Source organism: Streptopelia decaocto, assembly GCF_964273445.1.
Source record: "Streptopelia decaocto genome assembly, chromosome: 12".
In the NCBI taxonomy this organism is placed as follows: domain Eukaryota; kingdom Metazoa; phylum Chordata; class Aves; order Columbiformes; family Columbidae; genus Streptopelia; species Streptopelia decaocto.
Window position 1 is genome coordinate 11,436,701 of NC_138667.1, and position 26,910 is coordinate 11,463,610.

General features: G+C 45.5%; 1 protein-coding gene across 1 annotated transcript; it reads left to right on the forward strand.

Annotated features, from left to right (window-relative positions):
• Nucleotides 1-1,818: 1,818 nt before the first annotated feature.
• SLC22A4 (solute carrier family 22 member 4) lies at nucleotides 1,819-24,483 on the forward strand. The gene is made up of 10 exons (XM_082063908.1): nucleotides 1,819-2,270; nucleotides 8,399-8,502; nucleotides 9,889-10,043; nucleotides 12,889-13,060; nucleotides 13,976-14,102; nucleotides 16,141-16,241; nucleotides 17,219-17,433; nucleotides 18,011-18,193; nucleotides 20,597-20,732; nucleotides 21,702-24,483. The coding sequence occupies exons 1-10, from the start codon at nucleotides 1,878-1,880 to the stop codon at nucleotides 21,775-21,777; spliced, it is 1,662 nt and encodes a 553-aa protein (XP_081920034.1). The 5' UTR covers nucleotides 1,819-1,877; the 3' UTR covers nucleotides 21,778-24,483.
• Nucleotides 24,484-26,910: the final 2,427 nt, after the last annotated feature.

Consider the following 26,910-nt stretch of genomic DNA (forward strand, 5'->3'; position numbering starts at 1 on the left):
TGGTGCTGGGGCAGAGCTGGCAGGAACTTGAGGTACTACTAATTTATGCAGATTCACAACATAAGAGAAAACCCCTTACTGTTTTAATGTTGAATGCTTGAAATTTATAATACATTAAGGATTCATCTGTAAACTGGATAAACCTGCCTATGCCATATACGTCTACCACTTCCTTTGGTTACATTAAATTTGCAGAACCACCACAGTTATTTACGAATACTGCAAATTATTCCTCTGTAAACAATTACTGTTGACTAAATAATTATGAAGATTGCATTAACATTAATGCTTAAGACAATACACTCCCAGTTCTTCCTTCCCTCGGGGGAGCAGGCATGTGTTGCCTGTCTCTGCTGTGGTTCTTGCCCAGCTCCAGGGCAGGGCAGGCTGCCTGCTGCTGCCTGTGAGCCCCTGATCTGCCCAAACTGCCCCTGCCCCACCCTTATCACTGGGGACAGGTTTGGCTGTGGAATAGCTCAGGCCTGGCAGTGAAATGTCATCTCCAGCCTCTCTTGAGGTGGGAGATATCTAAACCTTCCCCATTTGCTGCATGACATTGGTTCTCTGCCCCTTATCCTGAGGAGCAGTGGATCTCTGCCTGGCCCAGATAAATGCTGCCATCTGCTTCTCCACCCTGGGTACTGCTGCAGCCATCGCTCCGGGTCTGTGCCTTTACCTTCCACGTAACCTTCTCATCATCCCTGTCAGACAGATGTTTCCCCAGCCTGCCCCACCCACTGCCAGCACAGGGACCCTCAGCTCTGCACAGCCAAGCTGTCCCATTTTTGAGTGGGCACCCTGCTGTACTGCTCTAGGGAGCTCGATCCTTCAGGCAAGCCAAGTGCTGTGCCTATTTCAAACATCATCGTGTTTCTGAGTGCCCCTTGAGATATTTCAGATGACAGTGTTGCTCAGATTTCTGAAATGGCTTTACCAGCCAAGAGTCACGTGTGAAACAGTAATAGTTAACAGATAGCAAACCGGAATATAAAAAGCTCCTCTCCTGAGGCCAGACTGCTACAGGCTCCTTCAGCAGTGTCTGCTCTGACCTTGTCTGTTGCATAAACATCACCGGGAAAAAGCACTGGGCTGCAGATAATCACAGATTTTCAGGGGCGTGAACACCTTTGATTTCTAAAGCTGTGTCAGTGCAAAGGAGGGGCTCATATTGCTGCTGCCTCAAGCAGTATCCTGCGTACCACGGGGTGCTTCTCCCGGCAGCCCCCTGCCCCGCTCATGGTTTGATCGAGAGCTGTTCTAGTTTCCTATCTATTAACTATTATCGTGACTCTCGGTTTTGCCCAGCTCTTGCAGGGTGCATTGTGCAGTGATATTCGTCCATCTTGCAGCGGCATTACAAGGAGGAACCTGATTCAGGTTCCAGAAGGGGCTGGTTTCAGGGCGCCGGAGAGGGCTCGGGGCGGTGGAACCATCGCGTTGCTCCCAGTCTCACCGGACGCCGATTTCTTACCGGCAGCAGCTGCCGAGCCAGCCGGCCCATCCCAGCCGTGGGCGCAGCGGGGTCGCGGGTGCCGAACCGCCGACACCGGCGCAGCCCTGACCGCCTCGGCTGACAGTCAGGAGTCCCCGAGCGGCGATTTAAAATAAATCTGCTAAATATTCTCGGTGCAAAACCGGAAAATGCCTCCTTGGAAAGCTCTGGAGCCGACTGCGGAGCGAACGTGAGTGCCCATGTGCCTCCGGCCCCGGGGATGCTGAGGGGCCGGCAGCATCCTCTCCTCTCCTCACCGCCCCCCGGAGCGGGGCCGCGGGCACCCGCCGGGACGCGCCGCCTCCGCGGGGGGCCGGGCCGGGGCGGAGCCGCCGCGCGGGGCACCCGCGGTGCGCGCAGAGCCGCGGAGGACCCGCGCCGCGCCATGCGCGACTACGATGCGGCCACCGCCTTCCTGGGCGAGTGGGGCCGCTTCCAGAAGCTCATTTTCTTCCTCCTCAGCGCCAGCATCATCCCTAACGGCTTCAATGGGATGTCGGTCGTCTTCCTGGCCGGCACCCCCGAGCACCGGTGCGCAGTGCCCCGCGGGGCCAACCTGAGCGGCGAGTGGCTGAACGCCAGCATCCCGCTGGAGCTGCGGGACGGCCAGACGGCTCCGAGCCGCTGCCGCCGCTACAACCTGGCCGCGCTCGCCAACTTCTCGGCGCTGGGGCTGCTGCCGGGATCCGATGTGGAGCTGGGGTCGCTGGAGCAGGAGCCGTGCCTGGACGGCTGGGAGTACAGCCGCGACGTCTACCACTCCACCATCGTCACCGAGGTGCGCGGCCGCGGGGCCCCGCTGCCCCGGGAGAGGCTGTGACCGGCCGGGCTTTGCCAGGGCTTTCGGGGGTCGTTGTGCCTTGCGAGGGGGGCATGAACAGGGAGCAACAACCAGGAGGTCAAGTGTCTGTGAGAAAGGGTCGGATGCTGTGGGGAGAGGAGGGGGCATGTGGGGTGAACAGCCCCCGGAGGAGCCCCCAGTCCTCGTTATCTCGGTGGTGTTTTCCATTGAAACTTCAGCTTGTTTTATTTGGAGAGGGGGTTTGTGTGGAGGGGGAGGCAAAGGCTGAAAATAGAAGCCTGATCGTTTCCTTCTGTCGGCACACTGACTGTCCCAGTAAACTTTCTGTCTCATGGAATCTGACACTTGTTCCCATTGCCACTTTGAATGGGGACATGGATGCTTTCTGGTAAACACACAAGCAGCCTGGATGGGTCTAGAGCAGCGGTGGGCCCTTGCTGGTGCCAGCACCCTTTGCCAATGCTGCCAGCTGTGCTGGTGGCTTTGCTGGCCATCAGCGTTGGTGTGAGGCAGGTGCTGTGGTTGGTGCCTGCGGTCTGTGGCGTGCCTGGCATGCAGTGGCAGGTTCCTGACAGAACCTTCCCTCAGGCTACAGCCAAGCTGTTGGCTTTGTTTTTTTTAAGATTGTATAATGGCATCATTTGTACTGGGTGTCTTATGGGAGCATGGATGGTGACAGGTCATGTGAACATTTGTTTGGGTTTTCTGGCCATGGTCCAACAGGGACATGCTGTCTGTCTGCTTGCACTGGTGGGGAGCTTGGAGCTCTGGTAGAGAAGGAAAACATGATTGCCCTAAAGCTGCAGTTACTGCTGCTCTTTTGTGTTTTGTGAGGGGGTTCAAGGAATAACAGGCTCATCCTTATACCAGCCAGTGTTTGGGTTTGGCAGCTGGTGGGCTCCACAGTCATTCAGACAAGCAGTGTACCCCAGGTAGCTGAGGGACACCCCGCTCACGCACCGATGGCTCACACTCAGGGTGCATGGCACGGAGCGGGTATGTGGCTCTTGGCTCGAGTCCCTGTGACTCAGCAGCAACATCTGCCAATAAAAACTGTTGCATGGGGCCCCAGCCAGGAAGAGTCTTGACTGAGAGGCACGTGGATGTGGGTCTACGTCCCAGGGACACAGGAGCAAGGTTTGTGCCCCAGGGATACAGGCAGGGTCTGTGCAGACATGGGCTCAGCTGCACTGAAGCGTACAGGGAGGGAGGCAAGTGGGGAACGGCTCCGTGCTGGAGGAGGGCAGGACACGGGCAGGGGATGCTGCCTCCCCTTGCATGCCCAAAATGAAGCCATTGTCACCCATGGTGCCTTTGTGTGCATATTGTGTGCATATTGTGCATATGTTGTTTGTGCTGGTGGTTGTGTTCAGCCACTGGGGACCCCTTACAACACCACATCAAGGTGGGAGTGTTTGGGAAACTCATCCTGCTCCAGGCCATGAGTGAACTCGAGCGGCAGCCTGGCTGCAGCCCACGTGCTGCATGTAGATGTGCCCGGCCATAACCCATGGGCTGGCACATGCCACATGGCAGGTGCCCAGTAGGCACAGGCTCACTGGTAGCTACAGGCAGTGCCCCAGTGCTCACTGGTAGCCACAGGCAGTGCCCCAATGCTCGCTGCTGGAGGGAGGCCGGATTAACCTGGGGTGACTGTGAACTCACAGTCTGTGGTTTGGAGTTAGCAATTGCTCTGAGACAGTAAATGAAGCAAAAGGAGGAGAAATGCTGTTCCTTCTTAAAGAAGTGAACACCTTGTGTTGGCAGATGCCAAACAAGAGCCTCTGTGCCAGATTTGGATGGGACACAGCAGGGGGGGTTTACCATGGGGCCTGGGACACAGCAGAGAGGCAACAGCACATTTGGAGATGGATACCAAGTGCCAGGTTCCCATCTGTAAGCCAGATGGAAAAGAAAGATACTTTTTTTGTTTTAAAATTGTCATGGACATTTGGAAAAAATAGCGAATTTGGTTTTAAAACAAGGAAAACAGGCTCTGATGAAACCCTGAAAAGAAGCAGTTGAGTTAAATTTGAGATGATTACTTTTGTACCCAACATTTTTCTCTGTATTATGAAAGACAAGCCAAGACATGCCATCAGGAAAGCTCAGTCAAAAAACATCTTAAGTTCAAGAACTCAACTGAGGAGCAAAACTTGATGGTGCAGGATTAAGTGCTGCAGGTGTTATTTGGTTCATGCAGTTGCATCAAATCCTGTTACTACTGGTGCTTGAAAGGAACAGGCTTGGAGATGCCAGCTCAGCACTGGTGTCACTTGGTCTGCAGGGACATGCTAGACTCTGGGAACAGAGGATTCCAGACTCGGTCATCTGCTTAGTTTTAAAATTGAAATTATGTCAGAAAAGTGAATGTGTCCACAGCACAGGTGAAAAAACAGATAAACAGGGCAGGGTGGTAAGAATGAGGCTGTAAGCATAATGATGAGCATGTGGAAACGTGGGGTCAGTGTGGGGTGAGGTGTGATCCTGCAGCTATGGAGGGGCTGCAGGGTCTCGTTTTGCTTTGCAGGGCTCAGCTGGGCACCTTGGCAGGTTCCCCTTGGCCCAGCCACCTCTCCCCATTTCCAGAGCAGTTCCTGTCTGCTGCAGCTCCTCCGGTTGTCCTGACATCAAATCAGCATTTTTCACCTAAGCAGGTGGCTGCTGCACTGGGTCAGTGCCACCTGCACTTGCATGAGGGGTTCAGCTGATCTAGAAGGTCCTGGTTTGGGGTCACCAGGGCTGCTACTCTGTCACCACCCCTTCTGCTTTCTGTCATCTGTGCTTTGAAATTAATCTACATTTTAACATATGTATTTTTGTTTCTTTGGGGTTTTCTGTCTGAAACTTAACCTACTTCTGCTTTAATTCCAGGCAACAATGCTGAGTTCTGACCATAATTAAAGATTGAAGCACATGCACCAGTTTTGCTCTCTGGAGTGGTGCATTAGCATACAGTTAATTCCCTTGAGCCAGGCTGTCTCCCAGGACCTTTTCCCTGTTCGCTGGGCAATCAGTTTACCTTCTCCAGCAGTTTCAGTTTTTCAGAAACCTTGTCCATCCATAACATTCCTGCTGGCAGCACCCAGCAGAACTTGCTCTTCTAGTAGCTGGGAGCCTGTGGGAAAGAGTTGGAAGGATTTGATGGCAATAAAGTGATTTAAGTGTTCTTCTTGAGGAGCTCTTATTCCTAGTGTTCAAAGCACTTGCTTGGAAGCTTATGTGAACTTTGCTTTCCAGTATGCTTTGCCAGGGACATTAAAGAATTACTTATTTTCTGGTTAATGAATAATTAGTCCAGCACAGATGGTTCGGAAGTCATAGCTGTGGGTAGTTTCGCTGCGGCTGGGCTGCAGCTCCATGGTGTGCTTGGTGCTGGCTGCAATGGATGCAGGCTCTAAGGAAAAGCTCAAATAAGTTAAATTAATTTTTTTTCCAAGTACTAATTGCACGGAGTCAGCATACAGAGAACACCTTAAAGCCCTATGTGTTCAAGCACTACTGAAATCGTACCCTGTCAACACGTGCTCCATCACTGTGCAGTGCCAGGGCATGAGCCCCCGTCAGAGAGAGAGCCTTTGTGGAGGGCAGGCTGGTGTTTTGGGAGAAGATGAGGTCTGCCTATAGAGTAGGGCTGTACAGATCTTCTCCCAGATCCCATGTGCTGTGTGTGGTATTGGACTCAAAACAGGTGCTGTGTTTTTTTCACTCAGCAGCTTCAGGTATGCTTGGAGTCAGATGGGTTTTGTGTGTTTCTGTTTTCTGGTTAAATACAGCAAGTTCCTGTAGCCAGCGTCCCCTCTCCAGCCAGCTGGCTGTTTACCACATCCCACACATCTTAAAGACCTGACCCTGTATAGTGAATTTTTGCTATCTGTGGGTATGTCAGTAGAAAAAGTAGAGTGAACAGCTGCATAGGAGGCATTTGGCACCAAGGAAACACAGGAAGCAACTCAGTGTCATGAACAAGTTATTATGTAGCTGGATTTGTTCTGCAACCAAAGTGCCTTTGGCATGGTGGAGGCATTTTAAAAACACCGACCCTTAACCTCGAGTGATGAAGTCTGAAGGTCTGGGAGCAGGCGCTGCACCAGCAGCCCCAGAGCGGGATGCTCAGTGCCCAGATCATTAATAATAGTTTGTATCGGCTGCAAATGCTGCCCCCTCATTAGTCACCAGCTTTCCCAGAGCGGGGAAAGGGAGCTGCAGGGGATGTGACAAAATGTCTCTGTACCGCAGGGACCAGGTGAGCCCAGCTGGTGCAGAACTGCTGAAACTCTTCCTTTTAGTGCTGTGTTTCCTGAAGCTGCATTTGTGTTTTAAATATGGGGCTTGATTTCCACCAAGCTCCTTCACAGAAATGTGGGTTGTATTTGATGTGAAACAGATCCCTTCATATATTTTTCACAATTAACATCCCTGAACATATGGGAGCCCTACTGACCCACGTGCTCACACTCACCTTATCAAACACAGCAAAGATAAGCGCAGGTGCCAGCCCACACCTCACCGCCTCTCCCTTCCCAGCAGGGACCAGAAAATCTCTTGCAGAAATGGCTGCCATAGTTTTTTTTTTTGTTATTAATCAGATTTAAGTAGTGGAGGCACGTTTCAGTCTTCAAATCTCCATATTCCCATCTTAAAGACTTGGTGTGTTTCTCAAAGAGGCACGGGCTGCATTTTGAAGCTCAATTCTTCTCTTTTTGTCCCGTAGCTGGTGCTACTTTGCAAGCTGGGCAGAGGCACAAAAGTACCCATGGCAGCGTACCTTCATTCTGCCTGAAAATAGGCATTGATTGCATCTCTTTCCTGAATTATAGTCCAGAGCAAAATCCACCAAACCACAACACATCCCCACTGCTTTGGGGGTTTATTTCTGCTTGTTCTTCTGCAGCAGAAGTGAAGCCCAGCCGACCAGCCATCGGCTGTTTTCTTTGGTTTTGGCAGGACGCTCAGTGCTGTCAGGTGGCACCAGCCTCTCTTTGTAATGCAAAAGTTGCTCCTTTTTGTTGCCGGCAGCTCAGTGGAGGAGCCTGGGCAGCCCAGAGCAGAGTTTTCTGCTCCACTGCCTCTGCTTGGGCTTGGCCCCTTCGTTCCCTGGGCACAGCCAGGGCAATGTCTCTGTTCTCTGATAGCACGGCTAATTATGAAAATTATGCTATACTTTGATCTGTGAGCTACCTTCTCTTACCTTTGTGTTAGAATTATCTAATCTGAGACTGACGATTTTGAAGTCAATCCATAACCGCTCCTGGCAGGCGTGTCTTGACTGAGAGGTTAGTCACCAGGACAGCAGCAAGCCGCAGCAGAAACACATTCAGCTGTAGCTTCAGTGGACAGAGGCTCATGATGCTGTTTTTTGTTTTTTTAAACCCTGTCTGGGGTTATGAGCAGCTTTAGGTGGAAGTTTCCACACTGGCTCCTGTCCTAAGCCTCCAGCCCGAGCTGGGTCTGGTTGCAAGGCTGAGCGATGGGCAGTGAGTCAGCCATGCAGCTTGTGATGATGGGAAGGCTTTTGTAAATGTATCAGCATGGGAAAAGAGATTTTATTCTGTGCATCTTGTGTATTTCTTGTTGAACCCAGTAACTGGAGAAACAACAGTTTTTGTGATGGCAGGGGTCAGGTAAACTGGAAACCATCCCTAGCCAGGGATGGGGCTGTCTCCTGCCCATCACCATCACTCTGTTTTTCTGGTGAGAAGCATCTCAGGCCATGGGGAGGCAGGTCCTGGGTGTTGGGAGGGCCTGATGGGCATGTGGTGCGGAGCTTGTGCTGGAAATGAGGCTGCACACACCGACTGCCCATGGGGCTGGCATTGCTGGCTGCTCACCCACTTCCGAGGTGATGGGGTCCCATCAGATGGCTGCTGGTGTTTCAGCCTGATAGGACTTGAGGCAATGACTTTCCCTTTTTTTTTGTGCTCTAATCAGGACATGCTGGTAGCGACCTTTGCTGTGGAAACAGCACTGGTGCCAGCGATGGTTGGAAATGCAGGTGTGGGGAAATGAAATTAAATGCTGTGGAAATGTGTGTGTCTCCAGCCAATAACCCCCTGGGTGAGGCTTGATGTGTCTGCATCTGAGCATGGACCCTTCTCTTGCAGTGGAACCTGGTGTGCGAGAACGACTGGAAAGCACCGCTGACCACCTCTCTGTTCTTCGTGGGGGTCCTCATCGGCTCCTTTGTCTCGGGGCAGCTCTCGGACAGGTAACGCCGCTGCTCCCGGTCTGCTCGTGGGCAGAGCTGGGCTGAGCTGCTGCCATGGCTGCTGCATTTGTAAGGGAGTTAAAAGTCCAGTTCTCTGAGTTTTGATTAAAATTAGGTAACTGGCCTGGCTTCTTCAAAAATCCCATCCTCGGTCTACCCCAGGTGCAGGATTACTGCCTTTTGGGTGCTTTAGGAGATCAAGAGCTGGTCTCTGCAAGGAGCCAGTGTGGCTGCTTTGCAGATTGATGTGGCGGTTTTCACTTTGTGACCACACTCATTTCTGTATCTGGCCTTTTTAGTAGTTCAAGAAATGTTCTTTGTCACACGTTAACCGTCAGTCCATTCTTGAAGCTGCAGGACAGAAACATCCTTTGAATGGAAGCTCTGCATTGAAGAGTTGGTTTGCTGGCAATAAAATAAGCATATCCAAGAGGAAGAAATAAAAGATAACCTGTAAATGGATAGCAATCAACATAGCCTCTAAGTAGATGTGAAATAGTAAAAAAATCATTACAGGCATTTGATAATTATCTCAGCACTATTGAAGTTTTGGCCTTGCAAGTGTTGAATGCAGAATATATGTTCTTTCTGTTTCAAAGAGCCCTGAGCCTTTTTTTCCATATTGTTATGGTGGGGTCTCTGATACTGCTTTGGCTGCTCCCTGTTAGTGAGGAATTCATAAGGGCAGCAGTGCTGGGTTTAGCAGAGGGGTTTCAAAACTCAGCGGGAGCCTTAATCCTAAAGCCTCCAGCATTAAATTCCATGTGATCTGAATCTAATCTCCCAACTCCTGCCCTGGGTGCAGAAGTCAGTCAGTGTTACTGTTTGAAAAGGAGATGAGATAATAACTAAATCTTGCTGGTGCAAACCCCTGCATGTGCTCGCTCTTACATTTCCATAAGAAAATGCTACAGACTTTGCATGCAGACAAGTGGGTGAGAGAAAGAGTGCAATATGTATGGCAGCTCAGAGAGACTGACACTAGCTGATAGAGCTATTTAGCAGATTCAAAGCATACCGGTGTTGCAATGTATAGATGCCAGTAGACTAAATGTCATCATTTCCCAACTTTTGGCTGTGTGGCTTGCAATCTTCAGGTTTCTCTTCTGTCCTGTTGTCTAGTCTCTCTAGTTCCTTTCTAGTGCCTCTCTGAAGTTTCTGATCTTAATTTTTCTTCTTGGTTTATTTCCTGCATCTTGGAAATTGTACCTTTTTTAATGCATATGAAAATGAGAAACAAAATTCTTTAAAATTAATGAAACTTCATTTTGTTCTGAGCTGTATCTCTTGAGGTTCCATATTTGTGTTCCCTCATGCTCTTCTATATAGCCCTGCTCCATAAATAAATACTGTTTCAATGATGATCTCCTTTATCTTTTGCAAAAGGTTTGGCAGGAAGAACATCCTTTTTTCGACGATGGCAGTGCAGACTGGCTTCAGCTTCCTGCAGATCTTCTCTACCAGCTGGGAGATGTTCACAGTGCTCTTTCTCATAGTGGGGATGGGACAGATCTCTAACTACGTGGTGGCTTTCATACTGGGTATGAGTATGTCTGCATTAGATTAAATGCTCAATTAATGTACTGTGTTTTTGGTTTTGGTTTGGTTTGAGTTTTGTTTGGTTTTGTTTTTTTTTTTTGTTTGTTTCCTCTGAACTTGCATCATTTAGTTAGCAGCAAATCCTCACTGGTACAATTCCTCATTTAGGCTAGTATGATTTCTTTCTTTTGCTCTTGGATGCGTCAAGCCTATACTTCCTACAGGTTAGAGAAAAAGATGAGAGCAGGAAACCTCTAAATAAGCATCAATTTCCCTCCTTTTTGGAGATGATGTTCCAGGAAGCATTCAGGGTTTGTTAGCAGAAAAAGCAGGTCTGAGATAGAGAAGGCATTTGGGTCCTCCCTGCCTCTCTGTGCCTTTGCAGAGTGGTTGGTACATACCTGGCTGCAAACCCTTGGAGCAAACCAGCATTTCCAGGCACAGTGGGAAGATGGGAGCAGAGGAGCCAGGTGGGTGTTAGAGACCCCATTAGCCATAAAGTCACTGGTCTTGGTGCTGAGGCTAGTGATGAAGTCCCTGATTTTATTGGGTAAGGTTTGTTTTGTTTTCTATGGGGAGCATAGAAAGAAAGAGCCAGTGGCTGTGGGGAGGCTGCATGGCCACAGTCACTGCCCTGGGACCCTGTGGGGAAAGGGGGACCCCCAACATCTCAGGGTTTTCAGGAAAGGCAACTGCACTGGTGAATTACTGGGGTGATGGATGCAGCCTCAGGGAGGAGCTGGGATTTGCAAGAGCTGTCTTTAAAATAGGGATGTATACTTCTCTGTCAGCTTTTAAACCAATAGTGTCAAATTTAAAACTTGTAGATTGGAATGTGAGCTAGTCTAAATTAAAACCATATACTAATAGTTAATGCTGTTCTTTCCAACCCTATGAGGCTTTAACGGGGAAAAAACGGAGCAGAAGAGCACGATATGAAATCAGTGTTATGGAAGGGATATGGTGTTGTGTCCCCAGGCAGCCGTGAGTCACCACTGCGAGGATTAAATAGGTCAGACTGTCACGGGGGAGATCCCTTGCCATTGCCATCGCCACTGCTCCCTCCATCCTGGGAGTTAACTCTTGAGTGGAGCTGATGAATCCGGAGCAAACACCTGCTGTAGGAAGGCTGGGAGGTGCAGGACTTGACTGAAAATCCTCTTGTAGGCAGGTGAAATTTGTGTTGCACGAGTCCCTCTAAAGGGGGTGTGGGATCTGATCGGGCAGAGACATAGCTCCACAGCTGGACCAGGAGCACAGGCAGTGCTGGATGCAGGTCGTCATGCTGCCTTGATGTGTGGCATGTCCTTTCATCCCGAAGCACTCGTGTCAGTCTGCCAGCCCCAGAAGCGCTCAATGATGCTTAAATCCCAGACGGGTCAAGTCGGGGAGCAAGCTGTGTCTCAGCCAAGTGCGTTGGGAAGGCTCCTGAGAGTCTGCTGGTCATTCCCTGTGCCTGCCCGTATCTGTCTCAGACAATGCATTAATCAAAGCAAACAGGAGTCGCTCCTTCATCTGAAGGTTCCTGATGATCCCTGATAATTTCTGTACTGGGTGAGTCCGTATGGCGCTGCAGTGACCACTCTGTCACTGACAGCTCTTCCCTGCCATCCCACAAACCACTGGGAAGGACAGAAGCAGATTTTCCAGGCAGGGGAAGGGACCAGGGAGGAGTGAAGCTCCTTCAGGTCCTCACAGCTCTTTCAGTTCACCCAATAGTTTGGCTGGAGTTAGTGTATGTAGTAGTGAAGCTCAGTAGTTTGGAAATGAGGCTAATGGAGATAACTGAAGTCCTCTCTGCTCAGTCCTTCCCATGAGGAGAGGATGTGATGAGCTGTTTCATGCAGCTGGAAGGAACAGGACTCACTGCTGTGCAGTGCCAAGCAATGTTTAGGCTTTTAACATACATTCAAGTTCCTGCCCATCAGCTGAGCTCCTTTAGCTGTGTGGGTGCACATTCCTGGGCTGACACAGAGGACAAAAAACGTGACATAAACTCTTTCACTCCAAGCTCAGCCTGTTTGCAAGCACGCAGTAGCTGACCAGTGGTCTCAGTCTTGTCCCCATGGTACCACAGCAGCTTCATGCTTTTGCATCTGCCTCTGGTGCTCCATCAACAGCACTGAGATCCCTTCACCTCCATGTCCTTGGAGCACACCACAGAGGGTTCATGTTTTGCTGTGTGGTTCCACATGGTAGCCTTCATTTTCTCTTCAAAACTCATGTAAACTCCTGGCAGATGTGAAACATGTAAAGTCCACTGTCAGCTGTTTCTCTTTCATTTTGCCAGCCTTTGCAATAGAGAAGAACTCACTGAACAGCAGGTCTCTAAATCCTCTGCTAGATCTGTGAGCAAATACTGATTGGTAATTACCTGTTTTCCATGAAAATAAGGCAGCGTCTTATATTAACTTTTGCTCCAAAATGTTTTACTTTTTTACATGTATGCCTGGACACTATTTAAATTGACTTTTTTATGAACTGTAACTAGGGCTTATTTTTGAGGTAGGGCTTATTTTTGGGGAAACAGGGTAAGTTTAGTATTGAAAATGGTTTTGTATCAGACTCTGCCAGACTGCTGGTGCTGGTCTCATGGGTGCTCCAATGGCAGCTCCAGGGAAGATGCACAACAAGCATCTGGAGGAACCTCCCACCAGATTAATAGCATTGTGATAATCATAATTTCTTGGACCATTTCTCCTTGACAGTGTCCCTTTAAGTATTATAAGAGAAACGGCCCTTTTCTAAGATTGTTTAGCTTATTTTTTTGTGAATGCAGTAAAGTATTTAGTCATGATTTAATAGAAAGAGTTAAAATGCTAATCCAACCTCCCTTGTTTTAAACAGGAACAGAAATTCTTGGCAAATCAGTTCGTATTATATTCTCTACATTAGGAATTTGCATATTTTTTGCAATTGGCTACATGTTGCTGCCACTGTTTGCTTACTTCATCAGAGACTGGCAGATGCTGCTGCTGGCGCTCACCGTCCCGGGGCTGTTCTGCATCCCGCTCTGGTGGTGAGTGTCCCCACGCCATAAGGCCACGCTCCCCATGTCCCCTCCCTTCCGGGTACTGGGTAATGACAAGGTGTTGGGGTGTCTCATTTCCTCATTTCTCCTCTTTTTTTTTTTTCCCGGTTTGCCATGTAAGGAGGCTTTACTTTGAGGTGGGAGTTGGGGGGATTTTTTGTTTGCTTTTTTTTTGCCAGTTTTAAGTCGAGTTAACTACCTGCAGAGCCTCACTGGTGCTGGCCGTGTGCTTGAAGCCACTTTTTCATCAGCTTTGCAGAGCAGCTTGGGAATTCTGTGTTTGAATCCTAACTCTGGACACTGTTAACCACCTCAAGATTTACCCCTATAGTACTAGGTGGTGATTCATTCTAACTTTGCTTCTTTCTTTTATTTTTTAATAAGATGAGAGGAAACAGCCTCAAGTTTCACCAGAGGAGGTTTAGATTAGATATTAGGACAAATTTATTCCCAGAAAGGGTTGTCAGGCATTGGAACAGGCTGCCCAGGGCAGTGGTGGAGTCACCATCCCTGGAGGGGTTGAACAGACGCAGAGATGAGGTTCTGAGGGACATGGGTTAGTGACAGTGTTGGGTTAATGGTTGGACTCAATGATCTTGAGGGTCTTTTCCAACCAAAGTTATTTTATGATTCTATTCCTTGAAATACAACCACCCAGGACAAGGGCCCAATTGTGTATCTACTTCAGCATGAGAATAAAAACATCTCATGTATTTGAATTCTCCCACTGATCCCAGTGGGACAAATCCATGCATTACATTGCTCACATGCTTCTGTGCTGACTGTCTTCTGCTGCAAGCAATCTGTGAGATGAGAGCGTAACTCATAAAAACGATACATGTGTTTTTAATAACTTCTTACTTTGTGAAAACGTTGAGTCATTTATTCTGAAACTGATTGCAGGATCATTCCTGAATCCCCACGGTGGCTGATCTCCCAGGGAAGATATAAGGAGGCAGAGGTTATTATCCGAAAGGCTGCAAAATTAAATGGTGTTCCAGCCCCAGCCGTGCTTTTTGACACTGTGGAGGTATGTTTCATATGTTCTGGTATTTTACCTCGGTGGCAGTTTCCCCTTTGGCCCGTTGACTTGTTGGGAAATGCCAGCAGAGAAATGTTTTGGACCAGCAGCTCTTAGAGGCTGGCAGTGATTGGTGGTGTGAGGTAGGTGCTGGGTTAGCAAGTTCAAAATGAGAAGCCAGAGGGGTTTTTTATTTGTTTGTTTTGTTTTGTTTTTTGTTTTTTTTTTTACAGTAGAATTCTCTTCCTCAGTGGTGGTTGTTGTGGTTTTCAGAGCAAGGGTGACCCAGATTGCTTCATCCTTTGTGCCCTGAGAAGACCAGAGGAAGACATGTTTATCCCCGTTTCAGATTGGTGTGGTTTTAGCAGTTTGCAGTTTAACATCAGCCCTTTGCAGTGGGCTGTGCTGGGGACCCTCAATTGTCACCCACACGTGCGGGGGTTGCATGGAGGGACTCCTGTGGTTGCACAAACCAGCGAAGTCACCCGAGTGCTACATGGGCACTTGGAAAGTGTGATGATAGCAAAGGCAGTGAAGAACATTAAGCTTTTCTTCAGGCCTGGTTTGTTTGTTTGTTTTTTCTTGTATATCATATTTATCAGTTAAAAGGAGAACGCCTAGAACAAACCTAGCACCGCAGCAAGCTGGGAGCAGCATGGCTGGTCCTTGTGCTCATCACCCCGTCATGTGGCTTTTCCCTCTCCAGAGCTCCTGCTGGAGAGGCTCAGACTTTTTTCTTATGCAAAGAAACCAGCAACGCTTCCAGCAGTAACCACATGTTTGTATGTCAGATCTTGCTTCGCTTCATTATACTGGCACCTGCAGTTTATGTCTCCTGGTAGAGCAGAAAACAAAGCACCGTGTGGTCTTCTGCAGTATCTGCAGGAGAGAGCTGTTGCGTGCTGCACCTCCTGTGGCAGGATCCAGCTCTTGAACATCATGCTTACATTTTGGCTGATCTGCTGAAGATCTCTTTTCCAAATGTCTGTTCCAGTGTAAATTCAAGTACGTGTTCCAGCTGTGAGAAGCTCATCCTACAGAAACCATAGAAAAGCACTTCCTTTACTTCACAGCAAGAGTTCAGTCGTCTTTCATACTGGATGTGACTTTTTCAGGCTCCAGCACGAGTTTTCATCGCTCCTGTGTATTTTTGAGACCAAGCAGCAGCTCAGCTGTCCTTTACTTCACAGGAATCTTGTGTGTGAAAGCATCTGTCCACAAAAGCCTGAGGATGATGTTTGTACTTTAAGTTCTTGATTGAAGTAGGAAGATATTCCTTGGAATGCTAGACACAGATTCCTCAGAAACCATCCTCTCTTCCTAGGATGGGAAATCTCCTGGGCAGCCCCACAGGGATTGACAGGGTGGCTCATTCTTTGGGCTTGAGGGAAAGCCTGGGTGTGAGCAGCAGCTTCAGCCCAGCCAGGGCTCACCAGGCTGGCAGAAGGGCACCCTCATGCCACCCATGTCCCAGCTTTGAGCCTCAAACTGGACCCTCGCTCTCTGATCTGATGTGGTGGATGCTCCCATGACGCTTCCTGGCTTCCACATAAACCCTGGCACCCGTCCCCGTCCCCATCTCCAGCAGGGTGCCAACCAGCAGGCAGAAAACTGGGCGACTTTTTTGCATTTATTTCACACTATTGTGAAGGTTGAACAGAAGAGACTTGAGTGGACAGTGCACAGAAAAATGCCTTTAGCAATGAGGTTACTCCTGGAAGTACTGTGTTAGCTTGTTAAGGATGTGTTAGATCATTAAGGATGCGTTAATGTTTTTTCTTGTCAGCCAATACTTCTTTTTAATCAGTCGGCATGGTGTTGTGTCTCAGTGCCACCTTATTTTTAACCAAAAAATGGAAACTACTGTGGAGTACAGCTGGGTGCAGAGACGAGCTCTACCTCCGGGCTGCAGAAGTGGTCATGGGCTGGCCAGTTATCCCCCGATAGAGTCATAACTTCATAACTGCCCAACTTGTGGGTGTGCAGAGGTTGTTTTGCTCTTAGGTGTGTGGGAATTTTTTTGGTTTTGTTTTCCTTTTTCCTTCAGATGCAGGATTCGAAGCCTCAGCAGCAGCAGAAGGCTATCCTTCTGGACCTATTTCGAACCCGAAACATTGCAACTATTACTATTATGTCAATACTTTTGTGGTAAGGAAATGTGTATTCCTAAAGTATCCAGACAATAGAACAATTTCTAATCTGAGGGCACATACCACAGGTTTAGGTAACAAGTCTCAGGCTCGGAGCTTGTCTGTACATGGTCCATGGTGGGTAAATGGCCCTCAGTATCCTTGCACCCTCGACGCATTAACACACAAGAGTATGGAGGCAGTAGCCTTGACTCAGACGTAAAATAGGAAACTATACATAACAGCTTGTGTATTTTAAATTCTGTTGCCTTTTTTTTTTTTTTCTTTTTAAATGAAGCTCCCATGTCTATAATCTCTATTTGAAGAGAAATGTTCTTGAAGCAGAGGCAGCAACTCAGTAACATAGCAAGAACTAGACCCATGGCCAGCGATTTTGTTCTGTTTCTCTACAGTGCCCATCTCGCAGCCACGAGGAAGGAGGACCCAATAATACCATTCAGACAAACCAGCACACTTTTCTGTACCTATTTCCCCCATCAGAAAGGAACTGGCACACTTGGCATGCCATAGTAATAGAGTTTTGAGATTTGAAACCCAAACATCCAGCTCTCTCGTGAAGATAACATTAGATGTAACGGAACTGCTGAGGGTGGGAGGAGATCCTGTCACTGGAGTTTGCTACAAGAAGGAATGTAGTTGGCATGGGAAGTTTTCAGGAGTTATTTCATTGTGTCAATGAGTCCACTGCAGTGAAAAGCCTTTGTGAACAACTTCCACAAAGCTTTTTACTTGGTGTAGTGTATGCAGGAAGGGCAAAGAAATCAGAGGTCTCTTCAAGCTGCTGTGGATGTGATCACTGGAAGGGATGACAGAATTAGAAAGGTGGGGTTTCCACTGAGATTGTGGTTTTTTTAAGCCATGATGCCCGTGGCAGTGCGTTGCCACATCCTGTTTTTGTAACGACATCTGAAGCAACACTGGAAGCATTCAGAGCCTGGTGTTTCTGGAATCATTTGGTTTTATTGCTTTTCTCAGGTTTTTCATGTCAGTTGGTTACTTTGGCCTGTCCCTCAGCACTCCAAACTGGCATGGCAATGCCTACATCAACTGTTTCCTGGCGGCTGTTATTGAGGTTCCAGCCTATGTCATCGCCTGGCTTCTCCTCCGCTCCCTCCCTCGGCGCTACTCCTTATCTGGCACCTTGGTTTTAGGGGGAGGTGTTGTCCTCTTCATTCAGCTCGTGCCTGCAGGTACGAGGTTCAATTTGTGACTTAATTGTATAAAATGTTAGAAATATTGCACGATGCTATCTGATAGTTCTGTAAAATTACTGGAAACCATGATCAAATTTAGAATTTGAGGTTAAGTTTATGCTGATCACTTGCAGCCGTGATTTCTTTTTTAAGTGTATACACCGAGTCAGGGACAGCCATCATTTATTGTGTCAAATTACTAAGCTTTTTATAGTCCAGGGGAACCAGCTTGTAAAATGAGAGCCAAAAGTGTACTGTGATTTATCTGGTTGTGTGTAGAGCCTAAAAGAACCTGTAAGTCTTCCAGATTTCACTGTGGGTAAATCGCCACAGTTTTTTTGCGAAAAAGACATGGATTTAAGTTTGTGCTTTGTTGCTGTGTAATCCAGGATTTTGTTCCATTTCAGTAATGCTATTTTACTGGGGAAGAACCAAAATCTGAAACGTACAAAATAACCTGAGCATCTACATTAGGCTCAGCGGGAAGTTTGGAGCCAAGTCATCTGAAGATGGGGCAAGTACATTGTATAATTAAAAAAATTTATTCACCTTGATTTTATTTTTTCTCCTCCAGATTTTAATGTCCTGTCTATTGGTCTGGTGATGCTTGGAAAATTTGGCATAACAGCTGCCTTTTCAATGCTTTATGTCTACAACGTGGAGCTATACCCAACGCTAGTGCGAAATATGGCAGTTGGAGCTACTTCCATGGCTTCCAGGCTGGGCAGCATCCTTGCTCCTTACTTTGTTTACCTGGGTGAGACACCTTGCATTTCTTGCCTTTTGCTGCACAACTGCTCAGAGAAGTTATTGGAGCTTCTAGAGCACAGGCTCAGCTTTAAGTCCTTTCATTTTTGTCTTATAAGTCTCATCTCTCACCTTCTGTCTGAGTTCACGGCCGTACACTGCAGGAATTAAGTGGAGCTCCTTGGGTTTTGCAGAAGAATCAGGCACTTTTTTTCCTTTATTGAGGCTGGAGTGGGTGTGAGCTGGTCCAAGGCACTTCTGGTGTTTATAAACTGTGCAAACAGAGTGGCTGGGCTTAGAACTGGTCACATTTTGGCAATGGATGTTACCCCTGGGGCACCAGATAGTTTCCCAAGAGAGTGTGACAAGAAATGATCTTGCAAGTAAAGGAAGTGCAGTGGTAGGTTCATTGCCTTGTGCTCTTCCTGCATGTCCCAAGATGGGTATGTCAGGAGCAGGTAAACCAGAAGGGAATCCAAACATCCCCCAAATCTGTGCTTCCCAGAGCAATCAATGGGAAATATGCAGACTAAGCAGCACAAGAGGGTGTTTAATTGTGTCCTTCATTAAGTGATTTCTTTTTTTTTTTTTTCCATTACTAACCCAGGCACCTCAGCACTCATTTTGGTTTTGATTATTGTTCATACCTTGGTCTCTAAGCAGAGTTATTGATTTCCTCAGAGGCCTTTTACTTTGACAATCATTACCATCACATTCTGAATGCTGCACAAATATTAATTGTTATTTGTTTGGGTTTTTTTTTAATATGATCCTCTTGTTGCAGATAGGAAAGGGTAACAGAGATAAGGGGATTAAGGATGGAGATATCTGTGAATATTATCTGGCTGCTTAATACGTGGTGCTCAATATCCTGTTTATTTCGCTCACACATTTGTTTCCTTCTACCACCACTGGACCCAATGCAGCTCTGCTCTGTGCCTGAAGAGTTTTGCTTCTTGCTGAAACCTTCAATACGAACTGAGCGTGACTTTGCCAGCTCTGGCAGAACGTTGCTGAGGGGTTAGTGCTGGTTCACTATGCCAGGAAAGGGGAGAGACTATCTGCAGCTCACTTGTGTTATCTCACCTCTACATTTCAGTGTGGCTATAACACACTGTACTAAAAATAATGAAAATACATTATCTTTATTTCATACTTGTTCAGCACAAATGTAAAGTAAAAGAGACAGCGGGAGTGTGATGCTCCCTAGTCTCCATTGCAGCACAAGTACCAGTAACAGAGAGATGTAGAAAGGATGAAGTTTTTAGTGTTTTGTTTTTTTGTTTGGCTGGGGTTTTTTTGTTTGTTTTGTTTCTTTCTTTCCTCCCAGGTTTCCATAGGCTCAGCCTTTAAAAAAATCTTGTTCCGGTCATCAGAATAGCTTCCTAAACTTTAGGAGGTTTTAGGAGAAACTTGTCAGCTGCTGATATTTGCTACAGCTAAATTAGGACCTTGCAGTTCGTCCTACTTGTGCACACAGAAGAGATCAAATCACAAACTTTGGCTCTATGTGAAATACCCAGGGGCCTTCACTGTAATCCTAGTTTATTCTGTACGCTATAAAGCATACTGTTCTATCCCAGCTAAAAAATAAAGCTGTGAGGTCCAGTTTAGGACTTTCTCTCCCTTAGATAGTTTAACTCCTAGCTATTGCCTTTACTGAAAAACCTTTTAATTGCTGTGCTAATGTGACTCGCAGATCTTGCATCCTGCCCAAACACTTGTGCAATGGCTTCAGGCTACCAGCAGGGGCTGCTGCCTTCTAGTCCAAAATAATATTCCGAGTATTCCAAGGTCAGAGCCTCTTGTCTGTCACAGGAGGCCTGGTGCTTCTGCCCCTTGCAATAAAGAAGGTATTTTAGGATTCCCCCATTAATGGCCCATTAGTCTGAAGGTGACCTGTTCAGCTGCCATCAGTCTCTTCTTTTGTACAAGACCAGTAGGATGCACAATCCCAGGCAGGCGATGAGTGCTTGGTTGCTTATGAGTACTTTTATTCCCTCATATTGAATTATTTACCTGAGGATTTGGTTCCAGATGGCAGTGTAGTACTGAGAACTCCAGAAGTGACCCCAGCAGAGCTGTTACATTGCAAAGATGTTGGCTACCCCCATTGAAAATGTACAGGAAACCTATTAGCTGTTACACAAACACAGGGGATGGCATGAAACTGATGGTAGGTGGTGACTATACCAGAGCATATGTTGTAGTTTTAAAACTGAAAAACTCCTTCGTTTACTAGCAGATACCAGATGTAATTCAGTTTTGGATTCACCTTTGATATTCGCAAAGATTCAAGCTAATTATTCTAAATAAATTATGCATTACTATAATGTCTGTAGTATAAATTTTACAGATGAGTTTGTTGATTGTGAACATATCAATGCTGTTGTGATGTCCTGTGTTCTGCCAGGTGCCTATGACAGATTCCTACCCTATATCCTGATGGGAAGCCTGACTGTACTGATCGGGATCCTTGTCCTGTTTCTCCCGGAGAGCTACGGCAACCCCCTGCCTGAGACCTTCGAGCAGATGCTGAAGGTGAAATGGTAAGGCAGCTCGCATCTGTCCCGTGCTTCACATTAATTCAGGACCTCTTTCTACGTAGACCCTTTCCACCATGTTTCATCAGACCCACTGCAAAACAGAAAAGCTTTCAAAGTGCCCTTTAGATTATTTTATTGGGTTGTTAATTTGATGGCCGTTGACGTTATGCAGTTTCTTCAGAATCTCTGAACCTGAGAGCTGATTGCTTGAAAGCAGGGACTTGCAGATCAAGGATGGCCTTTACATCACCTTGAGGCTGTAACTTCATATCTCCCAACACTTCCCATCCTTTTATATCATTCTCTCTCTTTAACTCTCCATTTAAACTATCTGTTTAGTAGGACAACATTATAGTGTGGGAGCAGTGGAGATGGCCAGTGTTTGCCAGTTACCATAATGGGAAGAAAATTCTTGGGAGCAGCAGAGAAAAACTGAATTAGCCCAAGTGCAGCTTCACAGCTCCCATCCAGCTTAGTGAGAACTTGTTCTGGAACAGAATCTGCCCTTATAAGCAATAATAGCTTGAAAAAAAACCCCAGTCATATAAGGAGCTGTCATTATGCTTCCAGAAGTAGAACAATTCCAGGGCCAGAATGCTCGAGTAGCGTATGCTGCTCTTTATCACAATTACGGATGTCTCATATGTTTGACTTACAGCTTTTCAGCTTTGTAGTTGACGAACTATAGCTAGAAATCCTAGAGTCAAACCAGATTACCTTTACGGGCTTCTTGTATAAACAGACTGAAGTAACTGAATTACAATCACTGAATTATGTTCAAGTTCCAAGTGTTGTCTGCTGCACTGCTTCTGCCTTCTGGAAAGGCAGACTTGACAGAGCACTTGGGGTTTTCCTAATATTTATATTAGTAGTGTAATGTGTGTTTTTTAGCAGTGCTAATGAGGAGGAGGAAGTGTCTGATAATACCCTGTAAAATGTTCTCTAGCTTCTAAGTCTTCTACTTGTTTTCAGTTTCAGAAATGACCAACAAACCACTGACATTAGGAATTCAAAGGAGAGTCCTAAAATTCTGGTAACACCTTTGTGAAGAAGGACACACACTCTCAGAGGGGCCTAAAGAAGAACAAGATCTTCTCAAAATGCATTTTCTGCCAGAGGAAAACAAACAAAACCCAACAGTCAGTGCAACTGCACCATAGTGATTATGCCCTGCGCTACTGTACCCAAATACTGAGTTTACTGAGCAGATGCTGTCTGGTAGGACTCTTAGTCTGTGATGCAGTGTCGTGATAGCTGGGATGTGAGAGCAGATACAGATTTGTCCCCGTTGAGAAATGGGGGCCTACCTGTGCTAAACCTGATTTGAGGAATAAGCTAGAAATTACCCTTAGGAATAGTAGCAACAATTACTCCAGTCGGTCAGATATTCAGTGAAAGCTGCTTAAAGGAAAAAAAAAAAAAAAAAGCTAGCAAACATAATGCTGGTGTTTTTCTTGCTGTACGTGTTTACTGGATGAAGGGGAGCTGGGCATCTGTCTTTGAAAAATCTCAGTACATGCTCTTAAAAGGAAGATTCTGGCCTCCTTTGAAATCTGTGACCAAAGCCTGGTAGACTAAGTGGGATCTGAATTTAATTGTACCAAAGCAGACATAGACTTCGCTGCAAGGACGTGTTTTTTAAACAAGATATTGGCTTATCCTTTGATGTTGCTTGTTTGTCCCAGGACCTGGGATCCACTTGTCTCTGCTGATGCTTTTTCATAAAGCCTGAGCCCACTGAAATCCTTGGGCTTCATGAATGTTCAATGTCTTTGGGGCTGGGGGGAAATCTCCAAAACAGAGTAAGGACTGTGGCTTGCTGACCTTCTGATGGGCCGTGCCTGCTTTCCAAAGAAACATGGGCTTTAGTGAGTCAATGATCGTGTCAAAACATGCCGTGCAGCTTTGGCTTTCAGGTTTTTCATGGTATGTTGGCATAAGCAGTTTTTTAGATCTTTTGTGGGTTTTTTTTTTCCAAAGCATTTAATTTCTCCTTTGGATATATATACCACATTGTTCTGTACCTTTAGAGAAAGATCACTGGCATTTCAAAAGCCTCTGCAAAACCTTTGTACCATTTACAAACCTAAAGGGCATTTGATGCTTGCGAAAAGCTACCGTTCTGTACTGGAGATGTCCACCTGCAGCTGTTAAAAATGCAAAAGGACTAGTTCGGGACCACAGTTTTTCAAAACAAAATGCCAACAAATCTGGTATTTTGTTTTTCAAATCCTACAGGTTATACATGCATTAAAAAAACAAAACAAAACATTCAGCAAATCTAGATTGGATGAAAACAAATGTAGAGCTCAGAGTTGTGCTACTACTGTTTTATGGACACTACATAGTTTGAAAAAAGTATAATAACTTTTATTTTTCTATTTATTAGCTATGCATGCACTTCTTAGCCACAAAATCTGTCAGACCTGGTAGACTGATTTTTATCCTCTGTGAATAACAGCCAACAAAAGCACAATGTCTCATCTCCAATGAGAGAGTTCTTAGCAAGTAGTTCCGTGCTGGCACTCGGCACAGGGATGAGGCTCTCCCTCTAAGTTCAAGCACAAATATAAAGCTTTGTAACATTTAAATGCAAGGAACTTGTGCAATTATTTCAAGCTGCTCTTTGGGATGTGGAAATACTATTTACCTTCATATTAATTTTCTGCAGTTTTGCTTTTGCCATAAATGTAGTGTGGCATGAGGAAAACATTATCCTGTGACTCTGGGTGTTCTCATCCCTTCTTAAGCTGGATTTTCTCTAAGAACAGCAGTATTTAATCTTGGTTTTACTTATTAAAAAGTTAATCTATAGAATAGTTGTTTAGACATAACTAAATTGCTCAACAAAGCCTTTATAGGGCAGGTTTGAGGACTTGGTTAAATATGGGTGGCCATATTTTTATGAAGATTTTTATATTAAGTAAGTTGATACTTATTTTATGTGATTGTAGGCCTGGGTATTTCTAAAAGGTAAATATTTTTGTACTCTTGAACTTTGTAGTATCTTAAAACCTAGTTTTCCTTTTTTAAGGGTTGTGGGGTTTTTTTTAAATATCTTGTTTTACTCAGTCTCATTTTTCTTACTTATACCATTGATCTCAAGCTAGTGTCCCATTTTAGTATTTTTAATGGCAGATTTAAACCAAAATCTTTCACAAGAGTGGAATGCCTTTCTGAAAAGTATGTGATGATGTTAAAAGGCCTGACGGTGTCTGAGCATATTAAAAACAGGAAAAGGAGATTGCTTCAGCTGATGAAGCATTTGCAAGGAAAATTTCTGTCCTCTGCCAGTATCTTTCCCAGGCTCACAGAGGGATGTCTGAAGAAACCCAAACAGCAATAGTCTGTGGAAGAATCAAACAGGAATGGATCTGAGTGCCAGTGTCTGTAGAATTACTATTTGAAGAAAACAGCATTGGCTTAGTAGCTATTGGCAGAAATTAAAAGCATTGCTAGTGAGCTATTTAAGGCTCTCACAGCAACCATCAGTGAGTTTTCTGTGTGTCAGATGCTTGTTGGGGGCCACGTGTGCAGCTGGGGGTGCCTGGAAGGCTCTGACCTGGGGATGGGAGGGAAGCATGGCCTGGATCGCTCCCACTGTGCCACCTCAGTCACCTTCCCTTGGGTCTCTCTGTGCAACCTTTGATCCCCGGTTGGTCTATTTGACCTGCTAAAGCATATACAAAACTGTAGTAACCATCACTCATTAACTTCTGTCTTCATTGTAATAAAAATGTGCGCTAGCATCGTGTGACCTGCTTTCCATGTGGTCTGTAATTGAAGAATAAAATCTCCTAACTTTAATGCTTTGTGCAAAGACGTTTAAAGAAATGATTTACAACGTATTTAGCATGGATAAAGTGTGAAAATAAAATCCTAAAATAAGCTCTTCCACAAATAAGATGATACAGAAAAGTCAGCAAAAAGACTCCTTAGCACTGTTTTGAAAGTGTTAAAAAGCCAACACTTGGATGGCAGCACCCCAGTTCCTCTAATTGAGGGTGTGGGTAACTTACACTTCTTGGTATTTATTATACATACCAATTTCATATTCATTTGTTTCTACTGCTTAGTTCATGCATTAAACATACATTATTTATATAATCCCACCCTTTGCCAGAAGTCCATCGCTGGTATTCAAGGATCTTCATTGGGGGTCTCTGGTGCCCGCCCCAGTCTCAGCTTCTTGACCTAATTTCTTGAGCATGCATGTTGTTGTTTTGTGCTACTACACAGCAAAAGTCATGTAGCTCCCTCTTCATTTAGCAGAACATTCCGCTTTCCCAGCTTGCAAACCAAGGCCATCACACTTTGCCTCATGTCCAGTCTCTATATAGCTATTGTTTCTCTATTAAGTTCCTGTTACATTAAGTCTAATCTTGTTACATTAGGCCTACAGGTTTCTAAAAGACTTTTGTTCCTCTTATCACTAGGATAGACAAAATTTACACTGGGCTGCTGAACGAGAGGAACTGATGCCACTGGTGCTATTGCTGAACACAGAACAGTTGGTAACAGTTGTGCAAAGTAGCGACAGACCCTTGTCTTGGCAATCAGTGTGGATTTTAGATGTCAACAGCAACACCCAAAAATTTAGACCTCAAAATATGAGGCAGGTAGGCAAGTGAGGCCTCCTCTGAACAGAAAATGAGAAGGGAAACAGTAGTTCATTCAATAGCAGTTTAGCAATGCTTGTTCCTGCCCTCCTCACCCAAAGACGGGGGTAGCATTTAGTAGCAATGAGATTGCAGAAAAAACACAAGAGAGATTAAACTGAATTAAGGAATTTGGGCAGGACAGTTTAGTTTTACTGTCACTTAAACTTACATATAAATAGTATAGTGTAGGAATGGTTATGTGGTTACAAGACAGGTAACATAAAACAAAAACATCCTTTTTCCTTAACAGAAGAATAGTAACTTATCACATAGATCAGTTACACGTGGATCTTAGAAGGCAGTTTATTGGTTCTATTTCTTTCTCTCTCCACTGCTACATATAAGAACACTTAGAGTTTGAGGCACTCAAGGATATCCAAACAAAAACCCAAAGCAAAACAATTAGAAACTAGAGATGCTGACCAGCCATCAATAAATATACAGTTCTAGTCTTAATCAAATCTGAAACGAAAGAGCGCACTGAGTTAAATGTAGTGCACTACTGAGAAGTTTACAATGTTAAGAGGCTACTGTTTCTTTAACTAGCATTAGATCATTGGCTTTGCTTCCTTTTAGCCAGGGTGTTGAGACCGTCGTGGAAGTTACTTGGCCATACATACCACAAGTTTATATTTTAGGGAGGTTTCATAATCTTATTTCTGTAATAAAAGTATTATTGAATCAATGATAAAAGACCTGAGGGAATTAATGCATTCATTTGTGCTTTAGAGAAAAAGTTCTACAACCCACAAACTCACAATACTAACCAGTCTCCTAAGGAGATGTTTCTAAGCTTTAATCTTCTGAAACAATGAATGCCCTCCATCCCAAACCATACCAAAGTTAGGCACTAGCTACGTATGAAGTGGCTAGCAAAAACTTATCAACATTCCAAATTTTTCTTAAAAAAAAATCTGGATTTCCTCAGCCACCAGTTTCTCTTCCCACTCCTTGGTTAATACATTACATGTGTGTTGATTGCTGGTCATTACTGAAATACATACCTTTGGTATTCTGATATTCTGAATTGTAATTTTTAAAGCTTGGGGGAGAGAGAGCAACATATCTGTTTAAGCAGAGCATGTGGCAGTCTACATGTTTTGTATAAAAGTGATGGGATAGCATTCCAATCTCCTTTACTGTTAAAGATGTCAAATTTAGTAGGAAAAGTTATTTTTTTCAATCTTTTGCTGTGCTGTCATATTAATGTAAATACACACTAATTAAATACTAATTTGGCACCATACTCTATTTTTTACTCATTCCCTTAGCTCAAGACTAGCTTTTAATCCTCTCCCGTGTATTTTTTTTAATATTGGAGCCAGCTGAAGAATGTTCCAAAGCAAGCAATTACCATAAAAATGCAAATTAAATCTTGAATTTTTAAGATGTCTCCTTCTTGACACGTGGCTGAAATAAAGTGCTGGGTGTTGAGAACTTCACTGGTATTTTGGTGCTGACAGGCTTTTTTACCAGCTGTCTTAGCAGCCACAAGTTGTAGAGTCTTTGGAGTAAGATCT

Coding starts and splice junctions, on each gene's coding strand:
- SLC22A4 (XM_082063908.1), top strand. CDS start 1,878: ATGCGCGACTACGATGCGGCCACCGCCTTCCTGGGCGAGTGGGGCCGC. Junction 10,044..12,888: donor CGTGGTGGCTTTCATACTGG/GTATGAGTATGT, acceptor TGTTTTAAACAG/GAACAGAAATTCTTGGCAAA. Junction 16,242..17,218: donor ATTATGTCAATACTTTTGTG/GTAAGGAAATGT, acceptor TGCTTTTCTCAG/GTTTTTCATGTCAGTTGGTT.